The 13230-nt window shown below is 55.8% G+C and overlaps 1 protein-coding gene across 3 annotated transcripts in view; it reads right to left on the reverse strand.

The window, feature by feature from the left end:
* PTDSS2 (phosphatidylserine synthase 2) overlaps positions 1-4522 on the reverse strand; it is a 28128-nt gene extending 23606 nt beyond the window's left edge. For 2 of the 3 annotated variants that reach the window (XM_033861583.2, XM_033861581.2), the window contains exon 1: positions 4300-4522. In XM_033861583.2, the coding sequence (XP_033717474.1) occupies positions 4300-4481 (182 nt within the window). In that variant the 5' untranslated portion in view covers positions 4482-4522. Of the gene's footprint in view, positions 1-2471; positions 2609-4299 lie in introns of those variants that run through there. The other variant, XM_033861582.2, reaches the window with a different exon arrangement.
* Between the last annotated feature and the right edge of the window lie 8708 nt (positions 4523-13230).

A 13230-nucleotide genomic window follows, 5' to 3' on the forward strand; every position in this document is an offset into this window, starting at 1 on the left:
CACGGAGGGCTGGGTATGGAGTCAACGAAGCGGGGTGGGGTGGGGTGCAGAATTAGGGAGGGCCTCACGCAGGACACCTGGGGACGCAGGTCCAGGCCAGCAACGCGAGAGCAAAGGGCTGAGGGGCCACCATGGCTGGAGGAGGGGGTCCCGCCCTGGGAGGCCCGGACTCACGTCGGTGGGGCAAGAGCCGCTGCAGAGCCCAGAGCAGACGGGGCTGCCTCGCGACCCTCCAGGGCGGGCAGGAGATGCTGGGAGTGGCTGGTCTGGATCTGCCCAGAAGGTACAGCTGACGTGCTGGACGGGACGTGGAGCCCAAGCCGGCCGAGCGTGACTGAGCAGAACCGCTCAGGGCCGGCGGGGTTCAGCTCCAGGCCTGTGTAGACGTGCCTGGCGGGCCGTGGGCGGAGCCACGGGACAGCACCCTTGGCAGGCAGGCCGGCAGGCAGGCCCGGCCCCCTGAGCTCCAGAATGCCCACTGCCTGCCCCAAGAGGCAGAGTCACGCCTACCCTGGTGAGCATTTCCAGAGGAAAAAAGCAAAAAACAGGCATAAAGTCAGAAATCAGGATGTGACAATTGGTCCCAAAGGCCCCTGCTTTCAGCCGCCACAGCACAGACTCCTCACCAGGCTTCTCTTCAGCTCAAACACCAAGTCTGAGCTCCGATTTCTCCTCAGAAACCACGGAGGCCAGAGGAAGTGGGACAAAATTTGTAAAGCAGCGAAAGAAAAGAAATGTTAAACCAGGATCCCACGTACAGCAAAAACACCCTTGAGAAACGAAGGTGAACTAAACATTCACGGATGGAGGAAGAAGTAGAGAATCCGGTGCCGGCAGACCTGCTCTAAAAGAATCACTCACTCCAGGAAGGTCTCCAGGCAGAAGGGAAGTGAGACTAGAAGGAAACTAGGTGGCCAGGAAGCAAGACGGAGCCGCTGAGATGGGAAGGCTGGGCAGAGCAGGTACTGTCCTCACGAACACTGTGTGACGGGGACCACCAGAGCCCAAGGGGAGAGGCCAGACGGATTGAGATGGACCTGATGTGGCAAAGCGACGATGCTGGGCTGGAAAAGCTCTGCATGTTCACTGTGGCCACAGAGATGTGATAAAAACAACAGGTCGGTGGCGCAGGACAGCAGGGAAGATTCCATGTCCCTCTCGGGTGCCAGAGCTGGGCAACGACCTCTTGCTCCTAGTTCCCGGTGCCCAGGAAGACAAATGCACCGTTTGGTTGAGTGACTAACAGATGACGTGGGGATCCAGGCACAGGGAGAGATGGGTCGTAAATCCTGTGACTCCAGCCACTGGGCCAGGGTGAGGGCATGAAGACAGCAGGCTCCCTGCCACGGCGAGCGGAAAATACCCAGTTGTCAGCCCCTGTCTAGAGGTGACCATACTCATAGGCCGAGCGGGCAGGGAGGCAGCCTGCCAAACCAATCAGAGAAGGTACAAAGATGTGGCTGCAAGACTGAGTGCACAGCGGCGGCTTGGCCAGGTAACGTCAAGACCAGAAGGCCTGTCCCAGGCCTGCGAGAGGCACCTGGGGCCACCGACCCTCCTGGCCTGCTGACCAGCAGGACCAAAAAGGCACCAGCTGGCAAGTCATGCTGCCCTGATGTGGGCGAAGCTGGCAAACCCCAACACACACTGACTGAGGTACGTGGGGCGTCTAAGATCTACCCCGCAGGTCCTCACAGCTACTGTGAGACGTGTTGCTGACAGCAGAGCCCGCGCTCACCAAACGCTCAATGCTGTAAGATGTGAGCATGCAGTGAGCATTTCCAAAATGTCACAGCCATCCATCTTGCCCCTGACTCGAAGCGTGGTGACCCAACGGCGATTCACCTATCTTCCACCTATAGGTGGCTACGTCCAGAGGCACCCGTCGGGGCACTGGGTCTCCGAGAGCGTCCAGACAATTTTCAGACAAATTGAGCTGCCGCATCTTTGCACTGTGTCTGCTGTCCTGAACGTTTCCACCAGGTGTTCCCCGATAAAGACAACCACGACTGGCAGAAGAGGTGGTGTCTGTGCCACCGCAGACCCCAGCGGTCCTCTTGCCCCTTCCCCGAGGTCCAGTTTGGGGCAGCCCAGCCTTGGGCTCCACAGCTGAATCCTAATTCCATACTCTGTGGCTGACAAATAATGCCAAAGAAGCTCACAATCCTCATACATGGCCCCCAAGAAGCCCAAGCTCCTTTTGGAAACGAAAACTGTAAAAACAAGGTTTTGAACATGCAAGAGTTCTTTCAAATAATTTTGGAACATACAGTCGTTTCCACAAATACATACTTTTTAGTCTTTAGGTTAATTTTTTGGTAACATCCATTAATAAAACTCCCTAAAACTCAAAATAAAGAGTTCTTAAAATCCCAGCACAGCAAGTCAATGATGAGAGACTCAGAAAAAGGTAAGTGGCTGGGCCCTACAAGTAAAAATAAGTCATTCTCGCCAGGTGAGCATCTGGTTACCTGCCTTGAGGAAACGTGAAGCTTCTTCCCCTGCACAGGTGAGGGCAGAGGCCCGGGACGCAGCAACAACCACACACGCCAGCAGCCCACACACCTGCAGTGCAAAGGCTGCAGACACCCGCCCAGGAGGCCGGTACCCGGAACTGGCAGCCCCGCGGCACGCCCTCCTGGCTCCATCAGGCCTCCCCACAAGTGAGCGCAGCTACGGCAGGCCTTTCTGTGTCCCCGTAGGCAGGGACCCGCGGGCCGCTGCTCTGTGCTTCTAAAGAAACCCGCACGTGCCCTCGTTACCCTCTGGCTTCTGTGAGCACCGCTCAGCACCCCCTTGGCCAACATGCTGAGCCTTCTGAGGCTCCGGTCTTGTGCCAGAACCTAAGTTTCTTGTTTAGTTCTCTGTTGTATCCCCTAGAACAGCAACTGGCACCCCCAAAATATGCACTGAATGAATGGGAAAGGAAAGCAAGCCTGGCCACCACTCCAGAACCTCAGTCTCCCTCCTGTGGTCACCAGCCGGGCTGTCGGAGGACGGTGCCCTCTGTCCTGAAGTCTGAAGGGGCCCTGTCCCCAGAGCAGGAGACGCCTGGTCCACTCACAGAATGTCTCTAGCTCTGGGGCCACACCCCCGCCGAGGAGGGCACCCCACCCCTCTCCCCCTCCCCCTGGCTCCAGGCCACTGGAGCACAGTATCTTCCCAGAGCAGGGCTGGGTGGCCACCCCCAGCAGCTGCCCACACCCACAGGGAAGATCCCGACCTCGCTAGATGCAGGGATGCCTCCCCCACCACATCCGCTTCCCTGTCTCTCCCGAGTCAGATACAAGCAAGACACCAGTGGCCCCACGTGCACCTCCCCTGAGGTTTCCAGCTGTGTGGCACCTCGCCGACTGTCCAGTGGCTCCATCAGGCTCTCCTCCTTTCCTGATCGCATTTTCTCTGCGGTTCCGGGCTCCCTCTCTGAGGAGCTGCTTCCACATGGCATCCTTGCTGCCTACACGTCTGTCTCTCCCATGAGCTCTCTTGGCACCAAAGCCACAAATGTCCCCAGGGCCTACCACGGGATACAACTTTAGGTGGCCGTGAACTGAACAGCATGGAACGGCCACAGCCCTCCTCTCAAGAAGCATACTTTCTAGCGTATGGGGTTTGTGCCTCTAAGAAGCAAGGAAAGAGAAGCTCAGACTGGCGAAGGGTAGCCCAAGGTCACTGAGCCACCAGGTGCACGAGCCACACCTGGGACCTGTTGGTCCAAGACTGCTTTCCTGGACCCTCAAACGCAGAAGTGCCCAACTCGGCCTAAAGCAACATCATGAACCCTTCCAACTCTGCTCCTGGCGGCCCCTCCCTCCCTGACCCCCGCGAAGGTAGACTAGAGGGCAGCCTGATCCCGAGGCTTGGCCGGGACCGAAATGCACAGGGGTCAAAGGGCTGGCCTGGCGAGGAGCCACTAAAGAGAGGAAGAGCCTTCCTCTACACTCGTTCGCTCAGCTCCTGGCGCGGAGTAAGGTGTCCATATTACCGCCACGTGCCGGGGAAGGAGACGATCATTTCCCACGGCATCAGCACCGTCAGCGAAAGGGATCACGACGGAGGGCAGAGGGGGACTGCAGACAGGGAGGGCAGGAAAAGCCTTTCTGAGGTGACTTCGGAGCCAAGTCCTCCCAGGATAGGGGGCAGGGGGCAGAGATGAGGGGCTGGACCACCGGGGAGGCCGGGTCGGGACTGCAGCAGCAAGGGGCCGGTCCCGGGGTCCTGCGGGCACCCCCAACCCGCACGACGTGGCTACGCCCCTCGCGACCCCAGCCGGCACTGAAGCGAACCACCGTCCCTCACCAGAAGAAGGTGTTGGTGCCGTCGTCGTAGACCTCTGACTCGGTGCTGCGGCGGCCAGCGGCCGGCCCGCTCGCTCGGCCCGCGGCCGCGCCGTCCAGCGGCTCCTCCAGCGAGGCCTTGCCCACGGGCACAGGGGACCCCGGCCGCGGCCCCTCGGCACCCTTGCGCTCACCCCTCCGCATGACGCCCCGACCCCAGCAGCTCTGCCCCGCGCCTTGACCCCACGCACCAGAGTCACCGCGAGACCGCGCGAAGAGCGCCGGGAAAGGGTCGCGGCGCTCGCTCCGCAGGGTCTCCAGAGAGCAGAGGCGGGGGGCGGCAAGAAAAGGGCGGGCGGTGCATTGTGGGACCTGTAGTCCGAGCGCCTGGGCGCGAGGCATGCTGGGATTCGTAGTCCCCAATGTCGTGCGTTAGAGGCAGTGCTTGCTGGGAGGGATGCCGCCTGGTTGCTAGGTAACCAGCGCGGCAAAGTTGCGGGAAGAGCGAGGTCTCCCTATACTGCTGGGGCGCCCGGGCTGCCCCAGACCCTCCTCGCCCGCGGTCTTCCCCGAGCTCCGCCCAGACCCTCCTCCCCAGGCGGCCTGCCCCGCCGGCGCGCCACCAGCACTCCCCCTTTCTCAACACCCTGGGCCCAGGCTTGTTCTCCCCAGTCTCCATTCGGAGCTCCAGACTCCAGCCTGTAGAGTCCTCTTCATGGCCGGAGAGTAGTTCTTAAGAAAGTAGTAGACATGCTGATCTTGGTTGACTCAAATTATTAATGTAGACAGAGCCCCATGCAAAAACATTTAGCTCTGACCCACTTGAAAAAGTCCGGCAGGACTTGCCTGGTGGCACAGTGGTTAAGAATCCGCCTGCCAATGCAGGGGACACGGGTTCAAGCCCTGGTCTGGGAAGATCCCACATGCCGCAGAGCAACTAAGCCCATGTGCCACAACTACTGAGGCTGCGCTCTAAAGTCCGCGAGCTACAACTACTGAAGCCCGCACGCCTAGAGCTTGTGCTCCGCAACGAGAAGCCACCACAAGGAGAATCCTGCTCACCGCAATGAAGAGTAGCCACCACTTGCCGCTACTAGAGAAAGCCTGCGCGCAGCAACGAAGACCCAACGCAGCCAAAAATAAAAAATAAATAAAATAAAATAAAAAAAGTCCGGCAGCTGCTCAAAGGGTGAAACAGAGAGTTACCATGTGACCCAGCAATTCGTATATACTCAAGAAATGAAAACATATGTCCATGCAGAACTGTACATGGATATTGTCACCTTTAATAATAAAATAGCCAGTTATTTCACCAGCAAAGGCAGGCTTATTCAGGAATAGCAGAGGAATTGCAGCTCAATATCTCTGACCCCTGGTGGACCACTGGCAAATCCAGAGAACAAGCAGGGGGAACGTGCTATTATAGGGAAAAAAGGGAGCTGGGAGGGGCTGTGATGTCCAGAGCCCATTGGAGGAGCTGGGGGTCCAAAGTAAGGAGGCTTCCCATGGACTGGGCCACTGCAGTCTCTGATTGGCTGGGCTGCCGTGGGAGGAGAGAAGTTTCCTTCCTCCGGCTGGGTGGTCCGTAGAGATGCCTTCCTTTCGGAGGTGTAGTGGGGGGGTTCTATTTCTGTTTGCATTACCAATGAAAATAAATATACCATTCGTTTTGTTTAATTTTAGAACTGCAGTCCTCCAATTTAATCTTAAGAAAAACGAGTTTGGGGAGATCAAAAGTTTCCCATAATGGCCATTGTAATTCTGGATTACTTTGGCCCACTTAGTTAAAAAATAGTCATGTAGGGCGGTCCCTAGATTTTAAACATGAAACCAGCTGGAGTCCCCAAAGGAGAGCTGCCCTCAGAGCATTTAGATGGCCAGGATCCCATTTCCCTAAGTCCTCCTGAAAACCCAAGAAAATTGGTAGAGTCCTAACCCAGATTCCAAAGGGAATAAAACAAAACTCTTAGATCCCAATTAGCTCAGTCCCCAAAAGAGAACCTTGCTACCGTGCACCCCAGAAAACAGCTGAGTACTCACCAAGGATGAAACCACACCCCTGAAAGGACAAAGCCTCTGTCCTGAATAAAGTTGGAGAGCTCAAAACGCAAAAAGAGGAGAGCTCAGAATCCGAGAGGAGACTCACCAAACCAAAAGCTGGTGGCGACTCACAGAAGCAATAAGCACAAAGGGCTTGGTGCAATGCCTCAGTCAATTTCATCCCTTGGGGTTTGCCTCCAGACCCCACTACTGACACCACATGTGTCCACTTCAATAATATAAATACCTAGTTATTTTACTAGCAAAAGTGAGTTTATTCAGGAATAGCAGAGAAATTGCAATTTGAGATACGTGAACCATGGTGGACCACAGGCAAATACAGAGAACAAGGAGAGGGAACTTGCTTTTATAGGGAAAAGGGGGATTGGAAGGGGCTTTGACAGAGTCCACTGGAGGAGCTGGGGGTCCAAAGTAAGGAGGCTTCCCATAGGTTGGGCCACTGCAGTCTCTGATTGGCTGCAATCAGAGTGAAGCAGAGAGAAGTTTTCTTCTTTCTGCTAGGTAGTTAATAGAGATGCCTTCCTGTCAGAGTTGTAGGGGGACATCTCTTACTGTTTGGGGGTCATTGACGATGCATTGAGGGCATGAGAGCTTCCCCTACAGGCCTGTCCCCACTCCAGCTTTAGCTGGTTTCTTTCATTAGTTCCACAATGTTCATAGCAGCGTAATTCATGATAACCAAAGGGGAAGCAACTTAATGTCCACCAACTGAGGAATGCAAGCAAAAAACTGTGGTATATCCATGCAATGGAAAATTATTCAACTGTAAAAAGGAGTGAAGTTTTGACACATGCTACAACATGCGTTGTACATTATGCTTGAAAACTTTGTGCTAAGTGAAAGAAGTCAGTCACAAAAGACTATATACTGGGCTTCCCTGGTGGTGCAGGGGCTAAGAATCTGCCTGCCAATGCAGGAGACACAGGTTCGAGCCCTGCTCCGGGAAGATCCCACATGCCATGGAGCAACAAAGCCCGTGTGCCACAACTACTGAGCCTGTGCTCTACAGCCCGTGCTCTGCAACAAGAGAAGCCACCGCAATGAGAAGCCCGCGCACTGCAATGAAGAGTAAGTAGCCCCCCGCTCGCCACAACCAGAGAAAGCCTGCACGCAGCAATGAAGACCCAACGCAACCAAAAATAAACAAACAAATACATAAATTTTTAAAAAAAAGACTATATACTGTATGCTCCACTTATATGAGATGTCAATAGGCCAGAATAGGCAAATCATGGACACAGAATAGTGGTCACTACAGGCTGGGAAGGGAATGTGGAGTGACTGCTCAAGGGTACTGGGCTCCTTTTCAGGGACATGAAAATATTCTAAAATTGACTGTGGTGATGGTTGCATGTATCTATAAGTATACTAAAAACTACTGAACTGTTCACTCTAAATGCAGACAGTTCCCAACAGCTTCACAAATGGTACCTGTTGTGATCTTTACACCCCCAGGTTCTATTTTTATCTCTGGCTTAAAGACGAGAAACTGAGGCACAGAAAGGTTGGTAACCCACTGGCCCAGCCTGTTCTTCCCCTGGAGCCTCTCCCCTGAAGCCCTGCACTCTGCAGAGACCCCTGCACCTGCAGCTTTGCTCCTGGGACCTGACGTCTGGGTCTCACCTCCGCCTAGTCCCATGACGCTTCACCCTGGACACCTTGAAGCCCCCTCACCCCTCCCACTGCGAGACTTGGAGACAGGCCAGAGGGGGAGGGGCAGGGCATCTGCAAGGCCCACCACACTTTGTGGCCCAGGTGGCCGGGTGGCAGGTGTGAAAATTAACAAAAGGAAACCTCATTTAAAATGGAGTCGGGAAACCCTGAAGGGGGAGCTCTCACACACACGTACCTTACTTTACATTCCTGGGCAGGAAGAAGCTTGCTTTACTACCCAGCAGAGGAAGGAAGTTTTTCTCCTTGCCCAGCAATAGCCAGCCAGAGAGAAGCTACCACCACTCAGCACACGAGAACCCATCACCACCCTGAGCTTTTCTCCATGGACTTCTGGTTCAAAGCAGCCCCTCCCAATAAAGTAACAGCTCCTCTCCTTTGTTCTCCAGTCTTGCCTGTGGTTGGCCATAGTCTGTGTTTCCTGAACAGCAGTTCCTCTGCCATTCCCAAATAAACTCATTTTGCTAGTGAAATAACTGGTTATTTCGTTTTAAAGTTGACACAGGTGTGAGGAGTTAGCAGAACAGCTTTGAGGACATGGCCCGCTGCGGTTCTGAGAACCTGTGGGGCTGCCCCTGGGACCCCATGTGGGGAGGGTGCAGAGGCCGTGACCTTCCTCAGCCAGGGCGGTGACTGTGGGAAGCCTCAGCACACTGGAGCAATTCAGGGGCTTTGACAGTGGCCAATTCTGGCCTTGCTCAGGGATTGCTGGTGTCCTGAGGCCACACCTCAAAGAACCAGGTCAAAGGTTACATGGGAGTGGCCTGGTCTCAGATCCCAAGGTTTCCTTAGGCCTGCAGGACACATTTATGGTGGTAAATGGTGAAAATATTGGCAGAAATGCTTTCCAAAACATTCTTGCAAGGAAGGCAGAGAAAAAGTTGCGAATTTGTAAAAGAACCATGGCTATCCTTTTCCACTGGAGTGGAAAACCTGCAAAGGTGAAGGGTTCCATAGAACTCTGCCCGCCACTCGCACACCTGCCGCCTGGGAGTTTTATCAGGGTTGATGGAAGGATCTGGGACAACAGGGCTGTAAACTCAGCCAAGAACAGCTCTCTGCTCCCTGAGAAAGAAAGCAGGGGACTTTCCTGGTGGCGCAGTGGTTAAGACTCCACGCTCCCAATGCAGGGGGCCCGGGTTGGATCCCTGGTCAGGGAACTAGATCCCACATGCATGCCGCAACTAAGGAGCCCGTGAGCCTCAACTAAGGAGCATGCCTGCCGCAACTAAGACCTGGTGCAACCAAATAAAAATAAATGAATAAATAAACAAATAAATGGCATTCACTATTTAAAAAAAAAAAGAAAGAAAACAGGAGCTGCTGAAATTTAAGGCCCAGAGGCATTGGTGGGGAGCAGCAGGGAGACAGAAGTGTTCTTGGGGTGAGGACATCAGGGGCCTGGGTCCCCACCCCAATGCCATCCTGGTGTGACAGGCACGGGCCAGCTTCCTGCAGACCGGAGGAGCAGAGGCCCAACCTGGGGGAGGGGTCTCTCCTGCAGGGGCCTGAGGCCAGCGAGGTCTATGGCCCAAGAGAGGCTCCATCAGCCAAAGAAGCCAGAGGGGGGTGGGGTGCCTGGGACCAGCCTGGAGAGGACTCGGGAGACCCCAACCTCAGCCGCCCTGCCTGTGCTGCCTCCGAGGAGCAGCCTCAGAAAGACCCCAGAGGGTCTTCGGCCACATCCAGGCCACTGGGGTTGGGAGGACAGATTCCCCCGGTGAGGATGAGCCTGGGGCACTCTTGGTAGACTTGTCATTCTGACCTCTTCCTGGGGGAGGCGCCCTAGAGACAGCGGGAATGGGGGGCCTGCGTCCTGCTGCACTTTGGCAGCAGGATTCACAGGGGAGGAGCTGGAGGCCCATGTGCACCTCGACTGGAGTTCTCCGCCCAAAACAGGGCAGGGTCAGCCTGCGGACAGCCGGGGTGGCCAGGCCACACTGCCTGAAGGGGTGCGGCTTCTTCACAAGATGTACTCGAAACCAAGGCAGAGAGTGAGGCTGAGATTGAACAAAGTTCCTAATAATAGACTTTAATATGACAACAAAGTGCATTTAATAATACAAAGTTTATAAAAGTGATGTGTGTCAAAGAAAGCAAACTGTAGGAAGAAAAGCACAATTCCACCATCCGCACGCAAATATGAATATCAAATATAAAAACTACTCTCCTGCGGCTTCCCTGGTGGCGCAGTGGTTGAGTCTGCCTGCCGATGCAGGGGACACGGGTTCGTGCCCCGGTCCGGGAAGATCCCACATGCCGCGGAGCAGCTGGGCCCGTAAGCCATGGCCGCTGAGCCTGCGCGTCCGGAGCCTGTGCTCCGCAACGGGAGAGGCCACAACAGTGAGAGGCCCGCGTGCCGCTAAGAAAGAAAAAAAAAAAAAAAACAAAACTACTCTCCTGGTATTTTAATGCATTTTAACTTAGTTGAGATAAAGAAATGTATATATGTTTACAATCTATGTTTTTTTCACTTAACAGTGTAACATAAGCATTTTCCTATGCTGTCATAAACTCTTTGAAAGCATCATTTTTAATGACTGCTTAATCAGCATATGAATATACCGTGTTTGCTCAGACATTTCCCTATTATTGATAATCCAGGTGGTTTATAATTTTTGCCTCAAAGGACATAGTAATACATATTTTCAATATTTTGGAGTTTTTCTTAGGATAGTTTAGAAAAAGTTAATTAATGGACCAAAGTATAAACAATTTTTAAGGCTTTAGATTCTTATTGCTGGACTGCTTTCCGAAAGGGCCGCACCCATTTCCTCTCCAGATAGGACTAGATGAGACCTGCCCTTTCCATCCTTCACTGAGAGTAGGGGAGCTTCCACTGTGGGGCGAGGCCAGGGCTCCTCTTCCCGCGCCGCTCCGCCCCCAGGCTGGAGATGCTGCGCTGCCTTCGCCCAAGGGGCCAAGGTGCAAGAGGCTCTTGGGCAGCGAGGCTGCTGGATATAATTTAGGTTCCCTCAGACCCTTGGAAGGTGGGAAAGAGAAGAAGCAGTGTTTCTGTGGCATTAAAAGTGGGAATGCCAAATAAAGACATTGAAAAAGGGAGCAGCTGTGTAGACACTTGGGGGGGAACTAGTGGACTCTTTTCACAGAATGAAAGTGCAAATGCAGACTGTCCTGAGCAGGTTGAGCTGGAGACTGGGGGAGATGGAGAGTCCAGGAGACGGCTGGTCATAGGGATCTTGAGTTTGGATTACTCATGCTCAGAATCTCTTGCTGACTCTGTTTCCTGAGCTCTAACACAGCGTTTGAGGCCCTCTCACCTGTGGCAGAGGCTGCTGGGTGCCCCCAGGGTCCATCTACCTTCTCCCTTAGGAAAAATGATCATACTTCCCGTGCTTCCTTGCAGTAAGGTGTGGCCAGGTGACTGGCCAGGTGACTAACCACATGCAGGATGGAATACCCCTCCTTCATCCTTTGCTCTTCCTGCTGTCTGGAATGTGGATGTGACGCCTGGAGCTTGAGCAGCCACTTTGAACTATGTGATGGGTCCACGCGCTTTCGGTGACAGAGCAACAAGTTAATAACCAGGCGTCTGGTAGGACCGCCTCCAGATGTCATTTATGGGAGAGAGAAGTAAACAGGCTTGTTTAAGCTGCTACTGTTTGGGGTTTCCATCACACCAACCTCAATGCATTTGTGCAGATTTGCTCCATCAGAGTTGCACAGGTTCTGTGCTGCCAGTTCACTCTCTTGTCTTTGCCACTTCGTAGTTCAGTCCCCGCTGCTGTCACAGCCTGCCATGGGGTCCCGCAAACAGAAATGTGGGTGGGGCCATGTTATCCCTGCGGGAACCTAGAGCAAACATGTCAACCATGGGTCTCCACTGCAGGTTTGCCTGGGCTGCACAATGCTGTATCGTGACATCGTGGGTGCCCCCTGTGACACTATGGGTGCCCCCTGCTCTCCTCCAGCTGCCCCCATACTGCTCAGTGTCTCCACCTGTCTTCCCTCCTGGCTCCTGCCCTGTGTCCTCAGCTTCCCAGCAGCTGTCACAGCCTGGATACCCCACCTCCCTATCCTGCAGGACAGTCTCTCTCAGGTGGCCCAGAGCCTCCTCCAGCTGCTGCCCGCTGGACCACAGGATGTCGTAGAACTGCCCTCTCAGTCCTTCATTCCCCACCCAGCCCAGCCAGCCACCTGTCCTCAGGACCCCAAGGGCTCCCCTCCCCCAGCTGGCGTCCACAGAGCAGGGGCTCAGGGAGCTGATTGTTTCTTGCTGGGGTTTGTCTCATCTTCAGTCCTCTGGGCCCGTTTCTCCTCTAAGGGAATCAACACTAGACTTGAAAGGGTCAGAGGTTGGGTGCTCTGGAAGGGCCTGGGGAAGGTGCGTCCTGGGGTCAGGGAGAGTGAAGGCGAGCAGGGAGCTGCGGTCATCATCGGGGAGGGCTCCCCTCCGCCTACCGGATGCCAGTCTAACCCCGTAGTGGAGGGGACACTCCCCTCTGCAGGTGAGGCCTCGGGCCTCGGGGCGGGGGCGGGCGCGACGGCGGCGTCCCCAGGAAGGTGCCCCAGGTCCGGGGGACTGGGGGGAGGGTGTGCCTTCTGGCCCGCGGGCCACTAGCTCCTCCCCGACGGCGCCGGGCGGCACAGGGGCCTGAGGAGGGAGGGGAGAGTCGCGCGCGGAAGTCGGGAAGGAGCGCCGGGCGGCTTCGCAGCCACACTCGGGTTCCCACCGGCGCTGGGACTGCCGGTCCCTCCGACCCCTCCGAGCGCGGCGCCCAGCACTGCCACCAGCGTGCGGGTGAGTCCGCTCCGAGCCACGCCCACCCGGACGGGGTCCGAGCCGAGGCCCCTCCGGCCGGCCCTGCCCCCTCACCTGGAGGGTGCCTGGGGCGGCCGCGGGTGGGGTTCTGCCCAGCCCCGGCCGCGGGGAGGCTGGCCGGGCTGGGATTGGGGCGGGACAGAGGAGGGCGGCCCTTCGAGAGTGAAGGGCGTACGCGGGGAGGGCAAGTCCACCCCCTGGGCCCCGAGCCGGGGTTCTTGGGTCCCTCCGGCCCGGCTCTCACACTCACACAGAGTGTGCGGGAAGGCATATCCACCCCTGGGCCCTGAGCCAGGAGGAAGACCCCAGACCTGCCGCTCTGCCCTGAGGGGAGGGGCTGTGGTCTCTAGGGTGGGCTGACCTGGGGATGGGGAGTCCCAGGGTGGCCAGCTGGGTCCTTGGCTCCCTGGGGGTTCTGCCTAGGCAGGGGTGGGAGCC

This window comes from Tursiops truncatus, chromosome 8 (assembly GCF_011762595.2).
Source record: "Tursiops truncatus isolate mTurTru1 chromosome 8, mTurTru1.mat.Y, whole genome shotgun sequence".
Classification (NCBI taxonomy): Eukaryota; Metazoa; Chordata; class Mammalia; order Artiodactyla; family Delphinidae; genus Tursiops; species Tursiops truncatus.